The sequence below is a fragment of the Camelus bactrianus genome, chromosome 10 (assembly GCF_048773025.1).
Source record: "Camelus bactrianus isolate YW-2024 breed Bactrian camel chromosome 10, ASM4877302v1, whole genome shotgun sequence".
NCBI classification, from domain to species: domain Eukaryota; kingdom Metazoa; phylum Chordata; class Mammalia; order Artiodactyla; family Camelidae; genus Camelus; species Camelus bactrianus.
In genome coordinates, this window is record NC_133548.1 from 35,611,242 (window position 1) to 35,637,215 (window position 25,974).

The 25,974-nt window shown below is 48.4% G+C and overlaps 1 protein-coding gene across 9 annotated transcripts in view; it reads left to right on the plus strand.

The window, feature by feature from the left end:
• Positions 1-25,974, plus strand: part of SERGEF (secretion regulating guanine nucleotide exchange factor) — a 200,615-nt gene that overhangs the window by 166,857 nt on the left and 7,784 nt on the right. Inside the window, exons 11-13 of one of the 9 annotated variants that reach the window (XR_012509670.1) lie at positions 10,905-11,072; positions 11,752-12,000; positions 16,131-16,250. The exons of 6 other annotated variants lie outside the window; for them this stretch is intronic. Coding sequence is in view for 1 of the 3 variants with exons in the window: in XM_074372284.1 (XP_074228385.1) it covers positions 16,131-16,389 (259 nt within the window). In the remaining 2 variants the exon portion in view is untranslated. Of the gene's footprint in view, positions 1-10,904; positions 12,001-16,130; positions 16,390-25,974 lie in introns of those variants that run through there. 2 more of the 9 variants (XR_012509669.1, XM_074372284.1) reach the window with 2 other exon arrangements.

Genomic DNA, 25,974 nt, shown 5'->3' on the forward strand with positions numbered 1-25,974 from the left:
TTTTTTTTTATTATTATTATTATTATTATTATTATTATTATTATTATTATTATTATTGTTATTATTGTTATTATTATTATTATTATTATTGTAAAATATACATAACGAAATTTACCATTTTAAGTGTACAATTCAGTGGCATTAAGTACATTCACATTGTTGTTCACCTGTCACCTCCATCTATCTCCAGAACTTTTTCATCCTCCCGTGATGAAACTCTGTACCTATTAAACAATAACTCCCCATTCCAGTCACCTCCCAGCCTGGCCACTCTCTTTTAAATAGCATACTCTAAGTTCCTCAGTGCCTTTCTTCCTGCCACAGATGGAGGTTGGAAAGTGCTTTTTGGTAGGGTTTTCTTTGACACTACAAACTCCCACTGTGGAGCCCAAGAGTTAAAGATCTGTGCCAATTGCAACAAACTTTGGAGATGGCAAATGGTTACAAAATGGATGTCAATACAGCTGCTTTGCATGGACTGGATCTGCAAAGAGCCTTCCAAGGACTGGTGCATTCCTTCCAAAATTATCCAAGGATGTGGCTTGGCACAGCTTTGGAGAGAAATCAACAGTTTTTGAATTCTTCAATAATATCTACCTCGTGATGAAGATTAAATGAGATAATTCATGTCAAGTGTGTAACAGTGCCTGGTGCAGATAAAGCCTTTATATGAAAGCTGTTGTTACTATTATTGTTCTGTGGCAGAGATAGTATGTATGTTTTGGTGTTTAAGCCCCACAATAGGTGATACCAACTTCATTTTACATGAGGAAACCAAGGCTCTGGGCTGTTGATGCCCCTGAAGCTAATAAGTAGCAGAGTAGCAGAGCTGGGATCCAGACCCATACTCTTTCCCTCATAAGATGCTACCCATTGTGATAACCAAGAAAAGAACTATATGGGTGAGTCATATTGACTTCATTCTTGGTACTTCATGTTTCCATCTACCCTGGCCTTTTTCTGAGGTCCTGTCTACTTGCTGTTTCTTCTTTTTAAAATCACATCCAATGTCCAAGCTTCAGAGCCTTCTGGATTTACCAGTCTCCGTTCTCTGCACCATCTGAAAGTGATCATTCAGGGTCTTCAATAGGCTGTCTGCTCTAGAATAGGAAACTGAAACCATGTATGTGAACCATGGAACTCTCTGGCTTTACTGGATGAGCATCTAAGAGCTAATGCATCGTGCATGAAGTTTAGAGCAATCATTGGGTTTTGGTCAGGAAAAAGGGCTTTCCAGGTGAATGCAAGTCACCTGGTTGGAATTTGTTCAGAAAAGAAAACACTTACATTTGACTTCTATGACTGATTTCCATGAGGATTCATTCTCCTATCAGAAAACAGGACCAAGTCACTCTGTTTTGCTCTTTGTCATGGCTCCTAGGAAGCTCAAAACCACCTTGAATGTTTAGTCACACAGGGCATGTACACAAAATTCCCAGCGCTGGCATGTTTGGATATGTCTCCTTTCATGGTTTTGAATTTTTATTTCTATTGTACTCACTGTATTATAGGAATTCCCTTTGGAAAGAGATGAGCTTAGAGTCAATGAACCAGTAAAGACTATATAAGTGCCTGGAGGTTAAGGACCGTGTTTGGTTATCATGGTGTCCCCAGCACACAGCCTGGTATCTGGCATGTGGTAGGTGCTGAATAAATGTTTATCAGTTGAATGAATAAAAGATACTAATGAATCAGCATTCAAAATGACTTGAAGGGTGTCATCTTTGGTACTTCCCTTTAGACTTTCAGCTCACAGGGTCATCAAAGTGGAAGCTTTAGAGACTGTTCCTAAGACTTTGGAGGTCCTCAGTAAGGAACTGTGTACACAAGCTAGCAGCAGACACCAGAAATAATAATGGTTTAAACAAAAGAGAAATCCATTTTCTCTCACTGTTATGGACTAAATTGTATGTGCCCGAGATTCATAGGTAGAAGCCCTTACCCCTCAGTATGACTGCATTTGGGGACAGGGCCCATGAGGAGGTAACAAAAGTTAAGTGAGGTCATAAGGCTGGAGTCTTAATTCGATAAGACTGGGGTCCTTATAAAAGAGGAAGAGACACCAGAGATCACTCTCCCTTCATGTGTGCACAGAGGAAAGGGCATCTGCAAGCCAGGAAGAGAGGCCTCACCAGAAACCAACCCTGATGGCATCTTGATCTTGGACTGCTAGCCTCCAGAACTGTGAGAAAATCCGTTTCTGTTCTTTAAGCCACCCAGTCCGTGGTATTTTGTTGGGGCAGCCCAGGAGCCTGATACACTCACATGTGAGAAGTCTGGTGATAATCAGCCCAGATGTAGTATCTCTATGGGTAGCAAGATTATTTCCAGTTATCTTCATCTCTCTATTTCACTATCCTTAGCATAGGCTTTTATCATCAGGGTTTCCTCACGGTCCAAGATGGCTGCTAGAGTTCTAGCTGTCACATCCATATTCAGGCAGGAAGCAGGTAGAAGGGGGAAAGGACAGAAAGAGGCCCTACTAAGGGCACTTTCCCTGAAGTGGTACCCAGCCATGCCCACTTGCAACTCATTGGCCAGAACCTAGTTACATAGCCACGCCTAACCATAATGAAGGCTGGGAAATTAGTCTTTTCGCTGGGGACATGGCTGCCCTGAATAACATTTGGAGAGAATGCATCTTGAGCAGATACCAGTAGACTATGCCTAAGGAACACGAGCACTTTGGGAATTGAGGAAGCTGGAAGTGAGCTTCTCACTCACAAGAACAGTCCCACTTCTCAGAGCCTGTGAACTGCCACCCAGATTTAAATCCTTGCTCCCCCATACAGAAGAGTTCCAAAAAATTTATATAGATACTCCCTGCTTTAGGAGCTGGAATTTAACTTCCCATTCCCTGAGTGTGGGCTCTGCTTAGTGACATTCTTCCAAAGAGTAGACCATGGAGAGGGGAGTGGTAGAAGGGAGGAAAACTTTACAGTGAAGAAACCTGGCAAACATAACCTTGACCGGGTGATCAAGGTTAACATCATCAGTGATAAATCTCATTGATATTATGTACCTTTGATGTGACATGATGAGAAGGGCATTTCATCTCTGTGGTCTTCCTCCCATAATCCCAGTTTAACCATGAGTAAAACATCAGAAAAACCCAAATTGAAGGGCATCCTGTAGAACAGCTGACTAGTACTTTTCCAAACTGTCAAGATCATCAAATACAAGGAAAATGAGAGGAACTGTAACAGACTAGAGGAGCCTAAGGAGATGTGACAACCAAATGTAATGTGATGGCCATATCCTGGAGCAGAAAAAGGACATTAGAGAAAAACTCACAAAATCTGAATAGTGTAGCATTTAACTCATAGTTATGCACCAATGCTGATCCCTCAGTTATGACAAATATACTATCGTAACATAAGATGTTAACAACAGGGACAGCTTGGGGGGGTATTTGGGAACTATCCTATCTTTTCAACTTTTCTGTAAATCTAACACTTTTCTAAAATTTGAAAGTTTATTAAAATTAATCCCTGCTCTCCTGCTAACTCAGTGGATGACTTGGACAAGTCACTTCACCCCAGTGGGCTCAGGTCCTCAACCGTGAGGTGGGGTGACAGCACCTTCACTGCAGGATTGAGAAAAGGCTTCCCTGTGACAAGTGTGACAGCCCTTTGGAAACAGTGTCCCCACACAGTGGCTCAGCATGCAGGTTGCGCTTCTGCCTCTGCAGCCCCCCACAGGGAGGCCGTCCAGAGGTTTCCCCAGAGGCCGCTGCTGCTGCAACACCCAGCAGGCCCAGCCCCCACCCCACGGGAGCTCCTCTAGAGCCAGAATTCTGTGCTGGAAACTTCTCCGTCACCTCTCTTGACAGGTTGCTCTTATGAACTAAGATTGCATTTTTTATTTTCATATTTCACTTCGTTTTTCCCCCCTTGAATTTAGTTTTTCTCTTCAGGAATCAGCATACGACTCAAGCTGCCAGTTCTAAATTTAGTGCTGCCTGTGATACGGAGAATGCATTTACTGCTGCCTAGGATGTGTATTTGGAAATAATGGTTTTATTTACCACATCCAGTAATTCTGCCTGCCTGCTGGGCTCTTTCAGGAAAGAGTTTGTCATCTCCTTTCCTCCTAATGATGAAATGTTGCCGGCTCAAGTCCCAGGGGCCCAGCCCGGGCCAGACGCTGGTGACTGGAGTCTCTGTTTAATTAAACAATACCATGCCCAGGATTCTGCAGGCAGGAGTTCTCTTCGAGCCTTCTGTTTAGGGGTAGTTTGGAAATGAAGTCCAGAAAGGGCTCATGGACTCTTTGGAGCCTAGAAGCCTATCTCTGGCCTCCAGGCTGATAAGATTTGGCCCCTTTTTCAGAGAGCTACCCCTTCAGTGCTGGAATGTACATGAGGGGAGGAAGGCCCACATGTCTGGAGCATGTGCCCTGGACTTTGGATGCTGAAGATACAGAAGTAAATTACAGACAACTCCTGCCTTCTGAGAACCACCATTCATTCATTTCTTCAGAAAACACATTGAGCATCTACCAGGGACCTGACACCATGCTAATCGTTAGGGTTATAACAGTGACCAAATCAGACAGTTTCATGCCTCCAAAGCTTGCTCTCTCATGCACGGGGTTTGTATGGCTCTGATACACAGCAAGAGACAAGGGGCAATATGTGATCAGTTGGGGAATGAGGCAGTGTGTACTTAGTTCCCAGGGATGCAGGAGTAAAGTACTGTAGTGTGAGTGGCTTACAGCAACAGAAGTGTGTTCTGTCACAGCTCTGGATGCCAGAAGTCTGAAAACAAGGTGTCAGCAGAGCCATGCTCCCTCTGGAGACCCCATGGGAGAATCACCCCTTGTCTCTTCTGTCTTCTGGTGGCTCCAGGCATCCCTTGTCTTGTGGATGCAAACTCTAGTCTCTGCCTCTGTCTTCACACAGCCTTCTCTATGTGTCTCTGTCTCCTTGTCTGTCTCTTACAAGGACATTTGTCTTTGGATTTAGGGTCCACCTGGATAATCCAGGATGGCATCATCTCAAGGTCCTTAACTTAGGTCCATCTGGTCCCATCTGCAAAGGCTCTGGGGAAGAACCCATTCTTTGCTTCTTCCAGCTTCTGGCGGTTGTTGGCATTCCTTGACTTCATTCCAGCCTCTGCCTCCATGGTCACATTGCCTCCTCTTTTGTCTGTGGGTCAGACCTCCCTTTGCCTTCCTCTTGAAAGGACACTTGTGATGGCACTTAGGATCCATGCCCATAATCTAGGTCAGTCTTCTCATCGCAAAATCCTTAACTTAATCACATCTGTAAAGACTCTTTTTCCAAATAAGGTCACATTCACAGGTTCCGGGGGCAAAGACTTGGGCATATGTTTTGGAGGGCCACTTCCGTCCCACCACACAATCAATGCAAGAGTCTAAGGCCAGTATGTATTCACCCTGTGAGGTAGATTTTACTTTCATTTCCCACATGAGGACACTAACGCTCAGAAAAATTAAGTGATTTACCCGAGGTCATTCAAAAAGGAAGTAGCAGAATCAGGGATGGAAACCTGGAGTTCTCTGACTTTGAAGCCCATTCTTTTCCCTCAGTGCCTTCTGACCAACCAGAATTTTTGAGAAATCTCTCCTTTGGTTTCAGACACAGATGGCCATTGGGAAGACCACACCTAGGTATTACCAAGCACCGAGATCTGGTGGAAACTGGTTTGGCACTGGCACCTAAAGGAGAAGCGAGCCACACTGTGCCATCTTAGAGTTGTGCCCAGCGTCTCGTCTCGTTCTTTGATGTGTGAGGGACCCCTTTGCTTGCCTGCCGCTGGGGAGGTCTCTGGCCAAAGACTCTGGTTACAAGCTGGAGGGCCTGAGAATGCATAGGGTAGGGCTGTCCAGGTTTGAGTCACTTATTTCCCTGACGTTTCCGAGCAAGGCCATGAGTGAGGTGCCGGACAGTCAGAGATGACCACCTATGGTCCTTGCCCCAAGGCAGAGTGACAGAATAGGAAAAGATCGAGAACCAAGTCCTGCCCTGCCTCTTCCCCTGTGTGACCTCACACCTTACCTTTCTAAGCTCTGTTTTCTTATCTGGAAAAAATGGACTTTTTTGAGATTTAATGGAGATAAAAATGAAAAGGTGACTGGCACAGCCTTGGGATATAATAGGGTCAATGGATGTGTAAACTTCCCTTTCATAAAAAACCCAGTCTCCAGGCCAGAACAGTGGTTCCCAAACTGTAAGCTCTGGTGCCTCAGAGTCCAGCGTATAGAACAAGGTCCCCAGATTCCTCTGCACACCTACATGCAGCATTGTTTTCAGATATATATAGATGGTATCATGGTGACTCAAACACAGTTACATTTGAAAGCTTTACTGAATTCATGGTGACTTTGTCATTAAATGTTGCTTTGATTGGTGTATATGAGAAGATGCTGAAATTCTCTAATATTACAAAGGAGCCCTCATGCTCAGATGTGTTGACAACCACAGCTGTAGTGTGGGAGACAGAGGTATAAACTGACAAATCAGATTACCCATGATCAGTGCTATTACAGAGCTATGTTCAGGTTCTACAGAAGCAGGGAGAAAAGCTTGACAGGCTGCCTGGAGAAATCTGGGAAGGAGGTGACACTGAGGCTAGGCCTTCAAAGATGAATAGGAGTTTGCCCCATTTGGAGAGTGGGTATTACAGTTAGAGAGAATAGCCAGTTAGAAGGTACAGAGTCCAGGTGGTGAGGACTTCAGTTTTGGTGGGGGTTAGGAGAGGGGAAAGAAAACAAGATAGGAGCTGGGTCAGGGCTGGGCCTGCATGCCACGCCAAAAAGTTCAAGGTGACCACAAGCAGGGGAAGCCAGGGAAGGGTTTGAAGTGGAGGAATAAATCGGCCTTTTAGAATGATCACTGTCTTGATGGAGGATGGAGCTAGGGAGACCTGCAAAGCGGGAGGGCTGTTGGGGAGGAGGTGTGGGACGCAGCAGACTGGCGAAGCACAAGGTTCAGGAGTGACACAGCACATCATAATGTATCTCCCCCACAGAAATTCTTAGGAGGATTAAATAAGAAAATGGATTTCCTGGAATATTATTCAGCCTTAAAAAGGAAGTTCTGACACATGTACAACATGGGTGGATCTTGAAGACATTATGCTAAATGAAATAAGCCAGTCATAAAAGGACAAATGCTGTAAGACTCCACTCTCAGGAGACATTGAGAGTGTCTATGCAGATTACTAGTAATGTGGCTCTGAACAAGCATTAATCTCTCTGAGTTTCGATACCTTGCCTATAAAGTGGAGATGCTATCTCGTGGGATTTTTATGAAATATAAATGAGAAACATAACATACAAAGCCTAGCACATTATAGGTGCTTAGTAAACATTTTCTTTCTCTGCTAGAAAATTTCATACTTCATTTTTTTTTCCTCGTGACCACCCTGAAAGGAAGAATTGTCTTATTTGCTTTTTTGTTTCAGATAAGGAAATTAGAAATCTTAGAGATTAAGAAACTTGCCTAAGTCCCCACAGGAAGTGGATGGTAGCTCTGAGACTCTCTAAGCCTTTGCCCTCCTGCTGAGAGACTGCTCCCTGTGTCTCATTCGATCCTGAGTACAAGAATGTTCACATAAGAGACCACCTCTAGAACAGCTCCTGGGAAGACGGGACACCCAGAAAGCTGTAACCACACAGTGTCCATACACCGTAACAGAAAAGTGTGCACACAGTGCCAGGAAGCTGGCTCTCCTCGGCCTTCTGTCTGTCTAAGGGAAAGTGGGTTATACACATAGTTATATATAAAAAGTACTTTGGAAACCTCACCCATTCAAAATGACTTGCTGGAAGAGCCTTTCTGGTGGCAGTGGACGTCCACTGTTGGTTCTTATCCCAGAGGACAAATGAGGTCAGCTGGCCTCCCTGAATTCAGCTTGGAGTGGTTGTAACACAATCGCTACCTGGAAGAGCTTGAGAAAGGATGCAGCCTTTGCACTGAATACTTGATTTGCCTCTTTTTAGTTATGTGATCTTAGCTAAGTGCTCAAGCCTCAGTTTCCTTAAACTTTAAAGCTGAATTAATAAAATTAACCTGGCAGAGTTGTTGTTTGGATTAAATGGTATGGAGCCAGACTACCTGGATTTGAATCCTAGCTCTGCCACTTAACTGGCTGTGTAATATGGGGCAAGTAATTTTATCACTCTGTGCCTTGGTTTTCTTGTCTATAAGATGAGTATAATGACAGGACCTGACTCTAAGGGTTGTGGTGAAGATTAATGAGTAAAGTGCTCAGAGCAGTGCCTAGTATATTGTATACTCTCAGTAAATGTTAGTTATTATTGTTATTATTCTAACCAGCTTTTGCCTCTCACTGGAGTGCTGGCTGTGGGGTGATCACAAGCTCTAACAGCTGTATAAACATGCAACTTTTTTTTTGACACAGTAATTCTAGCAGCAGAGGAGAAGAGGGGTCCCTTGTCTTTCAATAGACACAGAAGACAGTGTGCCTGCAGGCAGGTTTCCTAGGGGAAGTAGCACTTTTCCTGGACCTTGGAGGACCCTTTGGTCTATAAGGTGTAAGGCCACTTCCCTGTTGAGAGGGGCGAGATTTCAACTGAAAGGCAATGTCATTTGCCCATCACCGCATTCCAGCCCATTACCTGAGGAGGAAACATGACCCCCCAGGCCAGACCCAGACATGAAGGGATTGACCCAGCAGAAGGCAGAGTTGATTCTGGATCTCTTGACTTGGACCACGAGTGGGATGGGACTCTGTACGACAGATTTCCCAACCAGGGTATCAAGACAACAAGGCCGTCAGCACTTAGGGGTGGTGGCCAGGGCTGGGCCAGCAGGAGCCCCTCCTTGATTTGCACATTCCCCTCTCCATTCACCCAGTGCGTCAGAATTATTATTTTCATGTGGGCCTTAACGTGTTGGGAGGTACTGCTCCTGGAGGCCATGCCTGTGAGGCAAGAGGCCAGATGGTGACCACGTGGAAACCTCTGGAAGCTCGAATGACTGGAACATGAGCAGAAGCTGCTGCAGATATATGTCCTGGCCCTTTGAGAGAGAGGAGAGTTATTAAAGAGTCAGAAGCCTCATCTTGGCAGCCCTGCCTGCCTGTAGATGTGTGTGGACTGCTGTAATGATTTCCTCCTCAGTGCCCCCTAGCATTTAGTATACTTCCTCCCGCAAATCCCACTCCGTCTCGGCTGCACTAATGGGAGTGGAGGGAAGAGGGCTCATCCATCCTCAGGCTAAAGTTGTTCAGAGTAAGAATGCTCCCCCTTCCCCAGGGTACACAGTGGTGCTGAGAGACCTTTGAGGGGTGGGAGAGAGGCAGCCTGAGAGGCAGAGTGAAGTCTGCTTGCTCAGTGAGAGAAAGCAGCCCCGTTAAAGCTCGTTCCTTGAGCAGAGAGCACAATCTTCTGGCTTCCTGGCAAGAGCCAAACGAAACAATCTCCCGCACAGACCACTCACAGACTGAAACTCAGGGCTCAGGTTTAAAAGTGATGAGACCCCATAGTATTTATGTAGACCCAAGTCCTAAATCCACATGCAGATACCAGGAAGAATGGAAATCCTAAAGACTATGGTTTGCAAAAGCGAGTCTTCCTGCTTGAATGAGCAAACCTGTTCATACCCCTCATTCCTGTTGGCATTAACTGTCTCCCTACCGAGAAGGAGAATTCAGAGGAATCAGCAACACTATTTAGCCAGGATTTCTTTTCTCGACATTCTTTTGAGAAATTCTATTTCCTGTCGGCCCCGTGATGAAACTGATAAAGCATGGGCAAGTGACTTGACTCTCTCTAAGCCTCGTTTCCTCTTCTGTAAACAAACATCAGAACAGCAAAACCTACCTCTCAGGGTTATTTGGAGGATTAAATAAGGTAAGGTAGATGAGAATGCCCAACTTCGCATGTGTTAGGATTCTCCAAAGAAACAGAACCAGTAGGGCATGCTATATATATCATTTGTCTACCTGTCCACCTGTCTGTCTGTCTGTCCTTCTAGATTTATTTTAAAGAATTGTCTCACACTATTGTGGGGGCTGGCAAGTCTGAAATCCTTGGGGCAAGCCAGCAGGCTAGAGATTCAGGTAAGAGTTGATGTTTCAGTCTTGACTCCAAAGGCTGGAAACTCAGACAGGGTTGCTATATTGCAGCCTTGAGGCAGAATTCCTTCTTCTCCAGGATATTTCAGTCTTTGCTTTTAAGGCCTTCAACTGATTGGATGAGGCGCACTACAATCGATCATAACTGTTAATCACATCTTTAAAAATACCTTTACAGCAACATCTAGACTAGTGTTTAACCAAACAGCTGGTCACCAGGGGCTAGCCAAGGTGACACAGGATGAACCGTCACACCATGAAGGGTGAGGGGTCTCAACAAAGACATTTCCATCCCTCTCCCCTTCCTTCCCTCGCTCCCTTTCAAAGTCATTGCTGACGTCTGAAGAGGCTTCACTCAGGGACATCTCTGGCATGTGGGCCTGGAAGCTGTTAGACTCTGAGAAGTGGAGCCCCTGTGTCTCCCCATCTCTCTCAGATCGGTTTCTGCTGATTTCACACCCCAGGAAATCAGTGTCCCTACTTCCTGAGTCCAGCCCTAGGGTAGCCCCAGTGGTTTTCCTCTGAAATCCACGTTCCAGCCGTGCCGCTTTTCCTCCGAAGCTGGTCCAAGTTATTTCTGATCCGCTTCTCTAACGTGTGTGGTGCTGCTGTTTCTGAAGTTAGATCAGAAGACCTGGACTCTGCCGCAGCAGGATGGTGTTAGCGGCCAGGATGACCTTTCTGGCATGGGTTAGTTAGCAGTGACCGAAAGACTGGAAGGAACGTCTTGGTGGAGGATTAAGAGTTAAAACTCCCTGCCTAGAACATTTCAGGTGGCGTTCTGCCTGGAAGTAGAGAGCTGGACTGTGCTCTGTTTCAGGGATTTATCCTCCACAGGTGATCCAAAATGCTTCACATTTTAATGGAATATGGAATTGGTTTTGCCAAAGTTGAAGAATGCCTAGATGGGGTCTCTAAGGCAGCGTTAGTTAAGGAAAAGAGCTCTGGACCAAGAATTCACAGACCTGGACTCTGCCTGGCCACCATCTCTCCCTGTGATTGGGGGTAAGTCACTTCCTAAGCGTGGGCCTCATGCTGGAAACAACTCTGCACCTTGCTTTTGCACAGATACCACTTTACAGCTTTCGGAGCATCTTCACGATTCACCATCTCTGTTCCCCACACCAGCCTCATGAAGTAGGCAGGATATAGGTATGGAAATGGATTGTCCCATTTTGCAGACAGGGTTCAAAGAGGTTAAATGACTTGCCTACATTCACACAGATAGGAGGTGATAAAGCTAGTACTGAACCCAGGATCCTTAGTCTGGCTTGTTCTGGGGTCCTCTTTTGAATGTAGTGATGTCTGTGAAACTGTAAGGGAGGGAACACACTGGAGTTGGCAGAAAGCTAGTGGGGGGACCCCAGCGGGAAGAACAGTGGCATAGGAGAGGGGGTGACACCGCCTTCATGCCCTCAAACCACCAACGCTTTGAAGAGAAAAGGTATTTGAGTGGCTGCCATAAACTGAGGGAGGGCTGGTCTCTAGCTACTCAAAATGTTTTCTCATGCTATTGATTCAATTCGGAAAACATTTATTGAGGCTTTCTTACAGACCAGGTTCTCTACTGGGGGCAGAATAAATAAGCACAAGTATAATGCAAAGCAGACTGTCTACTTCTATAAGGAGAAATATAATGAAAGTTTTATATTTGAAATGTAAACAGAGGGCTTTGGATTTACAGGGGAAGGTACATGCGATTAAGTCATCCTTGGGAGATGAAGGCAAATACAGCTGAGCCCTGAAGGATGAAGCAGGATTTGACCATCAGGAGACAGGAGGAAAGGGGTCTCTTCCCAGCTCTTCCTCCTTGCGCTCCTCTGTGCTGCAGCCACCACTGCTCTGGTGTGACAGGACGCCAGCCGCCACGACCTATTTGCTGTAGGACCTAGCCAGCCCCAGCCCTGGTGGAGCCTCTACCCTCGCTTGTCAGGTTTGATGCAGTGCCCTGAAGCATGTGCTACAAAGTGAGAGAGATTCTACCTGGCAGCTCTGGGAAGGTTTGCAGTGGGAGGGGAGGCATACAGGGCCCCTGGCAAGGGATGGCAGGTTGAAAGGAGGCACCTTTTCTAGTGATGATACCTCCTAACGGGCTTAGAGGCAGGAGCTATTGCTTTCCATGTGTGATTTTTAGACTGAGAATGTTTTGTGTCTTTATTTTAAAACTGGCTTCTCAGTCTCCTGTGCAGTTTTCTGTCAGCTCGTTGCCATGGAGAAGTCGGTTGGGGCTGAGAGCTCCGTCCCTCTCTGTGTCAGCATTTCTGGACCTGCCAGCTGCCTCCTGCCCCTTCTACAGATGGAGCAGCTACGGGACCCCACTTGGTGGTCAGACCCTTTCTCTGCAAGGCCTGGAGCTGCATCTCGACCCCCTTTGGGAGAGGAGTGTCTTTTATCTGTGCATCGACTCGGCACCTCTCCTTGAGTGCCTTCATGTGCCAGGCATCAGGCTGTGCTCTGCAAGTACAAAGGTGACGGTGGCTGGAGGCACATTCATCTTCAGGCAGGCCCCACCCGCATGTTGTCACACCATCCCTGTTCACCAGCCTCACTCTTACTTCAGAATTTAAAGGACTGGGTTTGTTTCTCTTCCAACCTTGATCACTGCTCATTTAGAATCTCCCTGGAAATTACCAACCAGTCTTTGCACTCCTCGATCTCATTTCTTCTCTGTGTCCCCAGCGCCCAGCACTGGCCTGGGGCAGAAAGGAGGCTTACCCAATAAGTGTCTGTCTAATGAAATCCTGTGACCCTGATGTATAGTGCAACCTGGTCAAATCCCTCTCCTTATCAAGATCTCAGTTTCCCTCTTTGAAAAATCCAGGAATTGGATTGGGTGATCTTGAAGGGCTCTTTTTGCTCTAAAAATCTGAAGACTCAGCTTTAAAAGAAAAATCTTCCCTCATCTGCTGCTGCCACCATCCCCAGTGCCCTGGGCTGGAGGCTGACCTCAGCATGAACCTTCCTGCCAGCCTCTGGAAGCTGCTTTCCCAGGAGGCTCTGGGCTAGAACACTGGCACTGGATGCAGAAATCTCTTTCAGATATAAAAGTCCCTTGGAAAGCACCATCTCTCTTCCCACCCCCAGTCCAGTGGCTGGGCTTGGCTTGCATCCCAGAACAGTAGAGAATTGCTGGAAGGAGAGATTTTTGCTTCTTCACCTTTCTTGCTTCTCCTTAGGACCTGTTGCCTTCAAGAGCCTTTGGCTACTGAGGATTCTATTTCCCAGGCTGCCTGCTATCCAGGGCCCTGCGCTAAGCGCTGAGAAGGATGCAGAGATACAGACATCGTCGTCCCCATAGGTAGTCTTACCATCCGCGACATGGACGGGTGAAGCAAAGCAGGGCTCTGAGGTTCACGGGAGGCTGTCCCCGGAATCTAGTCATAGCCCTTTTGTCTTGGGCAAGTTCTTCCCTTCTCCAGACCCATGTTTCCTCTTCCTGGGACAGCCGAAAGGATTGGGCCAGTGATCTCTAAGTTCCCTTCCTGCTCTGAAGGTTCCATTCTCAGAGCTCAGTGAAGGAGTGATTACTGTAGACTTTGTAGAGGAAGGAGGATTTGAGCAGAGCCTTGAAGGCTAGGCTAGGATTTGGCCTAGCCCCGGAGAGATGGGGGAGGAGGGTGCAGGAGCACAGGCAGACACTGTGGAGCACATGGTGAGGGCGGGGCAAGGCAGAGGCCCTCTTCACCAGAGCAGAGGGTCCGGGTGGATAGCGAGGAGCAAGAGCAATCCCTGAGGAGGCGGCTCTTGCCTTCCATCTGAGGGCCCTCGTCCCCAGGGCCTTGGGGTACTGGTGGTACTGCAGAACAGAGAAGCAAACAAGGCAGGGTGAAACCAGGGCTCCCCTGCTCCTGGGGGCCCCAGTCTGGTGTAGAAGGACCCCACCAAGAAGACACAGGATCAAAGCCAGGAGAGGCCACCCGTCTCCAGGTCCTTTCCTGCTCACTCCAGTCAGCAGGTTCTCATTCAGCAGGACCAAGACTGAGCGTGAAAGGGTAGGCTTTCCTCGGGAGAGCTGCTCTTTGTGGTCTGTTCCTCTCCAGCGTTTTCCTGAACTCAGGGTAACAAGGATATTTCAACTGTGTCTTTGTGGTTAGATTCTAGAATCATCTACCAGACCCATGATTCAAAGAATTGCACATCCTAGACTGGGATGTGACCCCCATCCTCCCAGTCTTCTGGCTGCGGCTGTCTGACCCTCTCTCCCCCTGTACCCACAGCTTCGCTGATGCCAAGTCCTCATGGCCCTGCCTCCTTGTTTCTCTCCAGCCATCCCTCTTCTGCATCCTCCTGTCTCCAAACCTGGTCTCCCTAAAGTTCCTCCTCCACATTCAGTCTAAAGTGTTTAGAAAAGTGCTCAGCACACTGTAAGGGCTCCATAAATGTTATCTACGTGACGACAGTGATGGTGATGATCGTTATTATCCAGATTTTGCTTCTGAAGCAGAGCTCTGATTCTGCTACTCTCTTGCGCAGAAGCCTTAGTCAGGAACTTTGAGGATTATATTTCCTGAGCCATCAACAATTTTATGCCTTCTACTTATCATTTCAGATTGACTTCCCTCTACTACTGTTTACACTTCCTCTTCTTTCAGACTGAACCACCACCGTTAACTCTACAAGCTCCACCTACCGTCTCAACTAGACCTTTGTTCACACTGCACTTCCTACTGGGAATACCCTTCCTCCCCTCCCCTCTAACTTCCTTCTTCTGCTAGGAAGGCTCTGTTGATCCCCTAGTTTCGATGGCAGATGCCACAAATAGTCCATTCAATATCCCCGATGGCACCTATCACATAAAACTCTATAACTGTTTTATGAATTCCTGGAAAGATATGGCTCAGTCCCTATTTTTAAGCAAGCTAGAGTTTGCATTAGGGAAGCTCAGTCATTAAGGCCTGTCCAGCCAGGCCTCGATGCCTGTATATTTTCTAGAGGGTCTAGAAGTTCTCCGGTGCCTGTGGGCATGTATTCAGTTTGCCAGTTCCATGTGGTCATGATCCCTTTGCGCAAAATACAAGCAAACTGGCTGGAGAGGGTAGAAACCCAGGGGAACCGTGTCAGCTGTGTAGTTAGCTCCTGCTAGGTTGGGGTAGAGAGCTGCCATCCAAGGTGCAGGGCCCTGTATGATCCTAGGAATGTCAGTATCCTCGAGGGCTCATTCGGGGTCCTCCAATGGGAGGGCAAGGATTCTGGCAGAAGAATCTTAAGGTAACTATCATCAGGCATCCAAATTCCCAGGGACTCCAGCCAAAGAACAACTTGGGGCACAGATAAAAGGTTCAGGCCCTTAGGTGGTGGGATGGCAGCAGAGTCTAGGCAGAGTGTCTGTATCCTGCCCAGCCAGCTGGAGTTTGACTCAGGCCTCTAGCCCCAGAAGCCCCCAGTTTAGGGCTCACTGGTTCTATGACTGGACATTCCTAGCAGGAGTTGGCAGGGAGGCCAACAGGGGGAAATGGGCTCCTTTTCTGGTCAGGATTGACTTGGAAGAAGGTGTAACCGCAGTTTGGAAACACCTTCTGGGCTTCAGTTCCCTTAGGCCAGGAAATCTAGGGGAGGCAGTGGCTGACAAGTCACCGGGCCCAGAGGTGAGTCCTGCCTCCTGGTTCACAATCTGGCTCACCAAGACCTTGCCTCCATTTCAAACACAAGCCATGATCATGCCTCCCTCTGGGCTACCATTTGAAAAAGCCAATCTCAGGCTGCCACTTGCTGCCTGTAAATGGCGTGGAATTAGGCTAATCAGTGGCTCTTAATTCCCCAACAAATGTGGATGCTGTGCTAATTGCCAGGGTCCACGCCGGCAGATCCCTGGTTGGTGGCATCAAACAAGAGAAGTGGTAATTTGGGGGCTGGAGTCGGGGAGGGCCTGCTTTGCTGGCTGAGCCAGTTAAAAACCACATTACCCCTTGAGCGAGGCACAGTGCAGAGAGCCAGGGCCTGGCCTCCTTCTCAGCCAAGTTGCTGGGTGAGTGGCCCACAAGTGTGTTCGCAGGAGCTAAACCTCAACATTAGTGGAGCAGTTTTTGGTCCGTTAATGAGATTTTGTTGTTGTTGTTCCTCAAGGAAGATCCCACCAGCAGCCTGGCCTGGCACTGCCAGGGCAGCTCATTGGGGATAAAGCATCCCAAACCTTGGTCTGCCGTTACCATGGCAACATGGCATTTCCAGACTCTCCAGGCAACCTTACTGGCATCTGTTGCTGTGAAAGATTCAGATGGAGAGGTGCCACTGCTCTTTCTCCATTGGAGACCGAGCAAACTGTGAAGACGGGGAGCCATGTACCAAGGACCAGGATCTTAAAGGAAAGTGGTGATCCGTTGGTGTAAGCACTTCTTGATGAAATGGTATTGGAATGTCTGTTATAGTCTCTTGGGGAGAGCTACAGGACCAGAAGAGAACTCCTGGAGGAGAAAAATAAGGGGGGGTGGTGGAATATAGGAGTATAGGAGGGACCGTGTGACAAAGACCTCGCCAGGGAGATAGCTGAAGTGTGGCGATAGCGTGGGCAGTTCAGTTTGATGGGAGAATGGACATTAGTGGCGGTGGGCAGGTGTTAGCTATGCCTCTCTGAAATCTGCTGGTTTGAGTCCTGTTTGACAAAAGCCCGACCCTCATTCCACCCAGATTGTGTCCTCCCCTTTCCTCTCCTGAGGGGTGGGAGCTGATGTCCACACCTCACACCTCACTTCAGGTGGACATTTCTTCCTTTCTGTCTTGGTTCACAGTTGCTTGCAGTATCTTGTGTATCCACTAGAATCACTGAACCTCTGTGTTCCATGGGGGGAACCCAGACCCAGAGAGGAAGATGCTTGCCTAAGGTCACCAGCAATACAGAGGCCATAAAACAGAGTGGTTAGAACTTAGAATCTGTAGACAGACTGACCTTGGTTCAAGTCCTGGCTCCACCACTTAGTTTTCTAGTGACCTTAGCCTCGTCGTCTTTAGGGGTAAGATAGGAACCCTGAACCTCCCTACCCTAGTAGGGCATTATGGGTGTGAGATGAGGTCACAGAAGTAATACAGGAGTTCCTGTGTGTAATAAGAGCTCAGGAAATGTTGGTTATTAAGAGACTGGGAATTCCTTAAAAATGGGGACTGTCTTATTCATCTCTGCTCATTCCTCCGCTTTATACACAAGGCACGCAAATAGTACTCTCTCTGGAGTTGATATTAGGAGGATGTCTGCTGGCTGGATGAATGCACGAATGCTCAGAATGAAAAACTGTCCACATTGATGGGCTCTATGCTCCTGTTGAATGTTTTCAGCTTCTGTGCTGTTTGGTCTCCAGGACTGGAACCAGGCCAGGCCAAGAGTCTATCCTGGGTAGCTCAGCCCACACAGTAAAGTGACTTGCCCATTCAGGTCCCATACCCACCAGCCCTGTAGCCCAGGACTTATACTCCCTAGGGCTGTGCGTTTCCTAAATGACAGATGGAGTCGTTTCCTCTCGACCTTTGGGCACAATATAGGTACGAACGGTAACTAACGTATAGCTTTATAATATACAAGACGTTTCCATTTACTCTCACGTGAGCCTCGCCATAGCACTGGGATTGTCAGGTGTAATATCCCAGGTTGTGGGTGAAGACCCTGAGGCTTGGTAGCCAGGAGTGGCTGGTCCAAAAGCACACGGCAGGAAGGGCTGGAGGAGGGCCATGGTCCCATCTTCTGACCCCAGCTCTGATGGTCTTCCCACTGGATGCGGTCTCTCTGGGTCTGCAGTTCTTCCTGGGGTGTAATTCTGTCTAGTGGGGTGAGGACCACTGGGCTTGGGCTCAAATGCCTTGATTTGGGTCACAGTCCTGTCACCTCCGTGGGGCATCTCTGAAGCGAGCCACCTCTCTCCTAGACGTGCTCACCCCCTGATCTTCCTGCTTTGGGTCTATAGTGGGGCTGAGAGTGCTTTGGGAAAATATGAGATTGCCATTTAGTGACTGGGGAGAAAGAGGTTGTTTTCAGCAAATGAGGTCTCCCTCAGCTCAGCCAGGCTGCCGCCCCAGCAAGCCTAGATGTGCTGTGGAAAGACAGCCTGGGTGTATGGGAAGATTCACTCCATTGTCCTGAAACACCAAGTGTCAGAGCTGGACGGGCCCTTGGAGAGCAGTAAAGCTGGTGCCTTCAGTTTATAGGTGTGGAAATGGAGGCCCTGCGAGAGGTGGTGACTCACCCGAGACCATGTGCTGAGTTAGTGGCCGTGCTGCAGCCTTGAGCAGCCAGGCATTTGACCTTGCTCTGGGTGCCTCATTTGAATTCATTTTAGAGCACCAGATTTTTTTTTTTAAGTTTTTAAAGAATTGTGTATATCAGACTATTTTCAACAGTGTTAATTTTTAAATTTATTATAAAAGTAATATAATAATCATGGATGAAAATTTGGGTAATACAGAAATGTTCTATTTTGAAGATAACAAACTAAGTAATATTCATAAACCTCAGAAATAACCCTGTAGGCAAGTTGCTGTTTTTTAAATGGAGAGTTTTCGACCAGTGGTCCCCTACACCCTATAACGTGTTCTGCAAGTTTAGCTACAGAGAGTGACACTCCATAGAGGCCTCCAAGGACTTAATTTAGTTCTGCAGACTTCAGATAGTTAGATACACTGCTAACACTAGTTGGGGGCATCTGTAAAGTCTCTTCCAGGTAACAAACCACTTCTTCATAGGCGTTCTCATTTGATTATTTGATCGTTATAAGAATCCCATAAAGCAGAGTATTATTTTCCCAATGCAAGTGAGAAATTTGAGCCCCAGGGAGATTACGTAGTTTACTCAAAATTACACGTCTAAGAAGTAGTAGAGCTGCTGACTTCAAACTAATACTTGGCATAAAGAAAGCAGAAGGCACCTAATAAGTAATTGATGAATGAGTGAATGTTTGACTCCCCTTCTAGGGAAGGCACTTGAAATCATCTGGTCCAGTGGTTTTCAGGTTGTGCTCTGGGAAACCCTAGGATTCCATGGAGCCAGTTGAAGGCTGAATTGATGGGGTTCTGAGCCCCTCACCTCTGCTCCAACCAGAGTAGCTTCAGTGTTATCTCTTTTACCCACTGGGAGATTGAAAACAATTTAGCTAATCTAGCTCCTACACCAGTGGTTCTCAAACTGATGTGTATCACAACCTCCATGGGAGGTTCTGACAGTTGGTCTGAGGTGGGTGCCAGGACTCTGTTGAGAAGTGCAGGTAGTCATCAGAAATAGTGGCCTACTTCTTGGAGCTGAGGAAGGTAAGACCCAGGGAGAAGCAGGGAGTTCTACTTGGTCATACAGCCCCGTGGGAGCACAGGCCCCACAAGGAGTTGAATCCTCGGTACCTCATCTGCTGCCCTTCCCTCTGCACCACAACTGCAGCTGAGCCAGAAAACAAATGACACAGCAAAGAATAACAGAACGGTTTCCATAGCAATGCTTCATGGTTTGTGCTTGTCAGGACACTCAGACAAACACTCATCTGAACCCTCAGTTACAACTCGTGTGAAATCCTACCTACTTTTTCCATGCAAGGGGCCTAGGGCATGGGAGGAAGGAAGAGGGATGGATGGATGGCATCCTTTTTTTTTTTTTTTGCCCCTATACTGGGGATTCTCCCAAATTTACCAACAACTGGTAGCAAGACAGAGCAGACCGAGGAGGGCTAGGAATGGACTCTGGGCAAGAAACACGGGGCCACCCCAGCATCGGATGAGGAGATGGGGACGGGTGCAGGTGCCAACTGGGCATGTATCATGTGATGGACTCTGTGCTGGGCATGCTACCTATTCATTCAACAAAAAAAAAAAAAAAAAAAAAGGAAAGGAAAGATGATTGTCCTTATTTACATATGACGAAACTGGAGCTCAGACTTAGATAATAAGTGACAGAGGCAAGATTAGCGCAAGCCTGTCAAGCTCCATCGCTGCTGAGCAACAGTTGCTTTGACTTTCTCTGGCCAGTGAGTGAGGCCTAGAGATAGTTACCACCCAGCTATCTCCTCCTCATATCAGGAAAGGGAGGGTGGGCCTACAGGCAGCTGGGTCCTCATTCAAAGAGCTGAGAGGACTCTGCAGGGACATGGTTAGTCCTCGAGCTGGAGGTGGACTCTGTCCAGTCTTTGGCTGTAATGTCTCCCTTCCCCACAAGAGTTCTGGTCCCCTTCAAACTACGGGTGTCTTTGGCAGGGGCCAACCCAACTGCCCCCTCCACACACACCCTCAGCAAGTCCTTGGGATTGGTGGCATCTGTGGGTGGCCTGCCCGGCTCTCTGACTTGGCTTCGCCTCGAGGGAGTAAGCCCCTCCTGTGGCTCCTCAAACAGGTATCCACTGAGCACCTTTTATGACCCTGTACCTGCTCTCAGTGCTGGGGATGCAGCCATTGAACAAAACGACATTTTTGCTCTCTTGGCATTGTCCGGTCTAGTGAGGAGACAGACACATGAGTATGTGATGGGGTATGACGTGCTGGGAAGGAAAACAAAGCAGTGTAAGGGGATAGAAGGAGGGGGTTGAGTGGTCATTGAGAAGGTGACATTCAAACTAAGACTCAAATGAGGAATGGGAGGATATCTAGGGAGGAGCGTTCCAGGCAGAGGGAAGAGCCAGTGTGAAAGCCAACGATGGAAGCACGACTGGCCAGTTGGAGGAATAGCCCAGAGGCCAGTGTGGCTGGAGAGGAGCGAGCAAGGACGAGAGTGGCAGCAGTGGGCATCAGGGAGGTAGCTGGGGACCAGAGCATGTGGAACCTTATAGGCCAAGAACAAGACTTTGGATTTCCTTCTGAGCTAGGGTGCCATTGGAGGATTTGCACTCTGGAGACACATGCCTGGCTTCAGCCTTACAGCCTCCAGCCCTGTTGTCTGGGAGCGGAATCAGTCACCTGGGTTGGAGCCCACAGGAGGCTGAGTAGTCTCTGCTGGGCACATGAACAGTCACACAGGCAGGGAGCCCAGTGGGACTTGCCAGGCCTCCCTGGCTGCCGTTGTGTTTCTTAGGGCCAAGGCTAAAGGGCCTCTCGGAGCTGCCTACCCCCAGGCTCTCATTTCTGGGTGGGTTCACACTGCCGGGGGGTTAGAAGGCATCGCAAAGAGAGTCTGGCGGCAGGGCTGCAGCGTTCCCCACGCCAACACTGCATCCTCTGGGAATGCCGCTTCTCCCGTGGACACCCGCCCCAGGGAGGAGCACGGCGCCTGTGTATCCCAGCCCAGCAGCCAGGCCACCTATCAGACTGAGGGAAGAATGCCGCTTCCCACGGGACCAGTGGGAGAACACGGGCTGGTGGGTTATAATTAACCAAAATGGTAATTTTGTTTCAAATGTTATGTTTTTTTATGAAGTAGGGACATTCATAAAGGAAACTGATATATTAGCCCATGTAGTGCGCATATACCCCAGTCATGCACTTCATTCAAGCAGCATAGAACATACAATACCAAGAGTGAGCCCAAATGTACACCATGGACTTTGGGCCATAATGATGGGTCCCCGTAGGTTCATCCATGGTAACAAATGTACCGCTCAGGTGGGGGATGTGGGTAGTGGGGAGCCTGTGAGAGGGGAGGGGAAGGGAACTTTCTATACTTTCTGTTAAATTTTTCTAAGAACCTAAAACTGGTCTAAAAAATACCATTTTTTAAAAAGGGGAGGAAAAACATTAATGTACATTAAAAGTATTAATCCCTTAGTTGTTTCCTATTTTGTACTGTAATTTTTTTTAATGGCATGAAGTTCAATAAAAGTTTACTATCTGGAAGAAAAAATAAGTTAAATAAGAGACAGACTTGATTCCCAAGGGGGTTTGATCCCGCTGAAAAAGTGGGGTGTAGCTTTTCTGGGGCACCCATCTCGCTGCGCTGTCACAGCAGGAGGAGCAATTTAGCACTTACGCTATATGGGAGCCTGCTTGCTATGTACCAGGTTGGGCACAGCGCGCAACCCAGAGCAGACACTTGGTACTTACTGAGTGACTGGAAAGCGTTGGGAGAATTCCTTCTCAGGTTTGTGTCATCCAGTGGCTCCTCAGTGAACTCTAGTGCCCTAATCTAATCTGCCTGTGGTTTCTTCTGGACCTGCAGCTGGGTTCCAGAACAGACCTTCTTGCTTTCACCACCATTATGGTCTAGCGCCCAGCCTCTCCTGCACACTGGTGGTTCCCAGACAGGCACAGGGAGAACAGCGTAGAAAGGCTCTACTGTGACCAGGCTCTGGGGACAGCCGCAGGCCAGCTGCTCTGGGCCCCAGAGTTACCTTGGGCCCCTGCCCCTCTGCTGGTACCCCTTAGAGATATTTGATGGAGACCACTTGGAAGTTCCGGCCAGGGTTAAACACCAGCACGCAGGCCAGCACCGGGGAGACATAGTATAGCAGCCTCCTGCAGAAACAGTTAAGGGGGTGCTGTGGGCTGTGGGTTCAGCAAGAGTCTGCAGACTTGGACTTGGCTAATGTGACCTCAAGCTAAACTGACACAGGCAGCCTCTGGGACAAGGTGTGCACCTAGATAGAGCCCTCGGCCATCTCTGGGGACTGTACTTCTAGAGGGATGATGACAACTTGGAACCTACCAATGGGAGGGGCCCGCACCGGCCGTGGGGACAGGCCACCAGGTCATACAGAGGAATGACGTATCCCCTGGAGTGCAGAAGTCTTAGAGGATAGGAGAGCTATGTGCAAACGCTTATAGGGATTATGCTCCAAAGGTGCCGTGCTGTGCCCTTACCGCTCCATCGCCAGAGCCAGACCCCTGCTGGCAGCACCGGACTCCACCTCAGGCCTCCTCATTCACAGGCTGCCCTCACACCAGGCCCCAGGGGTGCTCGTCTCCGGACCTCTCCCAGCCTCTGTTTCTTCATTTATAGAGTGTGGTCAGAATACCCCCTTCCCAGGGCTGTTGTTAAATGACATGGGTCACGCGGAGCCGTTAGCACGCTACGTGGCCATAGTAGGCCCTCGAGAGGGTGAGGTGCCTTTTCTGTTCCTTCTCCCAGTGCAGCCAGGAGGCCCAGAAAGCCAGCAGTTCTAACAGGGAACACAGAATTCAGAAAGACAGTCTGTGGGGAGGAGTTCAGTTGTTTATAAAACAGGCCAACACGTTTCCACCTCGTAAGTTCTAAATCCATCATCCCCAGCTCCCTCGATCTAAGAATAGTCACCCAGTGGAGCCTACGTGCCGCAGCACGCTCTCTCCGCAGGTGACCGAGGCCGCGCAGCCACAGCAGCCGCAGCACCGCCTCCTCCTGGGTTGGGGGTGGGGAGGGCTGGCCTCCACCTCTCCCGGCTCAGTTGTTTCTAAGCCTCTCTCAGACTCAGCTTTCTGTTCCTTCCACATCCTCACTGGGCTGTTCTAACTGTCAAATGCGGTGCCCGCAGTGATGCAGAGGGAGAGAGAGCAGTGGGAAGGCGTGTAGGTGGGGACCGTTGGCCTGATACTGCCCCACTTGGGGCCTCGGTTTCCTCTTACATAAAGGGAGAGAGATCAACGGAGAAAACGGAACAATCTTTTAAGCTCTGGGGCTCTGGAAGAGGTTCCAGGGCAGTCCCAGTCTTGCAGCCTGAGAATGAGACCTCTGAGGGCAAACCCATCCAATTCAGCCCATTTTTATTTATCATCTGAACCGAAACCATTCCTCTGTCGGGTACGAGGGAGCCAGCCTGAGGACTTGGGGGTGCATCCCCCTCCTCTGGTCTCCTACCTCCACCTTCCTTCCCTCTCTCTCATCCACATCCATACCCTTCCACACCACTGCACAGATTATCCAGGATCAGAGCTTTTGCTCTGTCCTGGACTCCGCCTGCTGGAGGAATGCCCTCGCCCACTGGGGCTCCCGCGCAGGCCGCCTGCTGCTCTGCAGGGCAGCCTTCCAGTCCTTACAGTGTTCTTCCTGATGCTGAGCTGCAACCCGCCTGCCTGAGGCACCTCCTCCCCATATCCGTGGGCTCTCTTTTGGCCTCTGGGAAAGAGCAAGACAGCTCTGTGCTTTTGCTCACCATTCATTCATTCGTGTCTTCATTCATCCACACAATAGTTATCAGCACTCATGTATGCCAAGCACTGTTCTCAAGTGCTGGGAAACAGCAGCAAACAGAGAGTCCCGCTCTCAAAGAGCTTGTGTTCTGATCAGGAGAGAGATGATAAATAAACGGTTTTTAAAATGTAAAGAAAAATAAAGCAGGTGAGGAGACAGAGATGGGGAGGGACGTCGATCACTTTCATGTAGAGTTGTCAGGGAAGGCCTCTCAGATAAGGTGACATTTGAACAAATACCTGACAACATGAGGGAGTGAACCTGTGGACGTCAGGGTCAAGAGCATTCCAGGTGGCAGGAACAGAAAATGCAAAGGCCCTGAGGCCAGTGCTGTTTGAGGAACAGTCAGGAAGTCAGTGTAGCTCTGGGGATGTCAACAAGGTAGAACGTGATAGGATGTGAGGTCAAGGAGGAAGCTGGAGACCAGCTGTTGTTTATCTGAGTCAGAGGAGAAGCCACTGAAGGATTCTAAGCAGAGCACTGCCATGTCAACTTAGTGCCAGGTTTTAATAGGATCACTCAGGCTCTGTGTAGAGAATAGACCATGGAGGGCAACAGAGGCAGCAGAGAGAGCAGTTAGGAAACACTTGTAGGAGTACTGGTGTGAGGGGATGGGCTGGTGAGAAGTAGTCCGATTCCAGCTGTATTTGAAACATTGCCTTCCTAAATCCCTCACCTTTTCTTACCTGGTGGATGGCCACAGCATCCTCTCTGGCCTCCTTGCTTTCAATCCTCATCCTCCCTCTTTTCCTCTCACCTCATCCTCAGTGCTGCCATGGATCCTTAGTTGGAAGGGACCCCAGGCCAGCCAGCTTCTACTTAGTCTTCCCTGAAGTATTTGGCCGCCATCCCAAAACATCTCCAGAGCAACACTATGGGCTAACAGCCCCACTTCCCGATTCTGGAATGGCTTCTTCCTGCTGCCTCAGATCCTGCCTCAAGGGCATCCTTGGCCCCGGAGAGTGATGGATGGACTAATTATTGAAAGAGTCCTGCACTGACAGTGCCTCTTTCCTCAGACTGGCCCAGTGGGGCCTTGGTCCTCACAGCCATTCTCTAGGCCATTCTGTTGTAGGAGCTGTCCCTATTCTGGGCAGTATGACCAGGAACAGAGACTCAGAGCTCTTTGTTCTGAGGCCAGCGGCTAGGAGGCAACTCTGGCCACAGATCAGGAAAAAAAGACAAGCAGCCAGGCACAGGACTCAAATTGATGGCACCAGATCTCAGCACTGTGTGTGTGTCTGTGTGTCTGTGTTTCTGTGGGTCTGTGTGTGCTCCTCCCCTGCTGCTCTCCAGACAGAGCAGGGGGCTCAGAAAGACTGTGGGCAGGGGAATGGCCCAGATGAATTCACTTCCATACAGTAGTTCTATCCTGAGTGCCTGTACCATGTGCTTGATGAACACGTTCTGCTCACACTACTCCACTCCCATCCCCAGCTCACCAACTGGTGAGACAGTTACAAATAGAAACACCTCTAGATCCAGGAGGAGTGTGGTATGTGCTCTTAGAGAGCTCTGGGTACCATTAGAGCTCAGAGTAAGTAAAATTAACAGCCTTCCAACAGCCCGGTAGGACCCAGCCCTACACCTAGCCACAGTTCACTTCTGCAGCAAACAGGGTGCCATCAGGATCAATGAAGGCAGCTCAGAGTGGGCAAATGTCAGTGGGTACCCTCTATTTAAGGCTGGTGAACTCTTATTCATCCTTAAAAACCCAGCTAAGACTTAACCTCTGTAACTTTCAGTGACACCCACCTCCTCTCCCCAACAGAGCATATTATCCTCTCCTCTATGCACTGTGCCTTAGAAATACTGTCATTTTAAAAATCATCATCCTGTATTATTGCTTTTTTAAATATATGAACACACAACAAAGAAAATCTCAATTGTCCTCCTCCCATTTCTCCCTCTCTT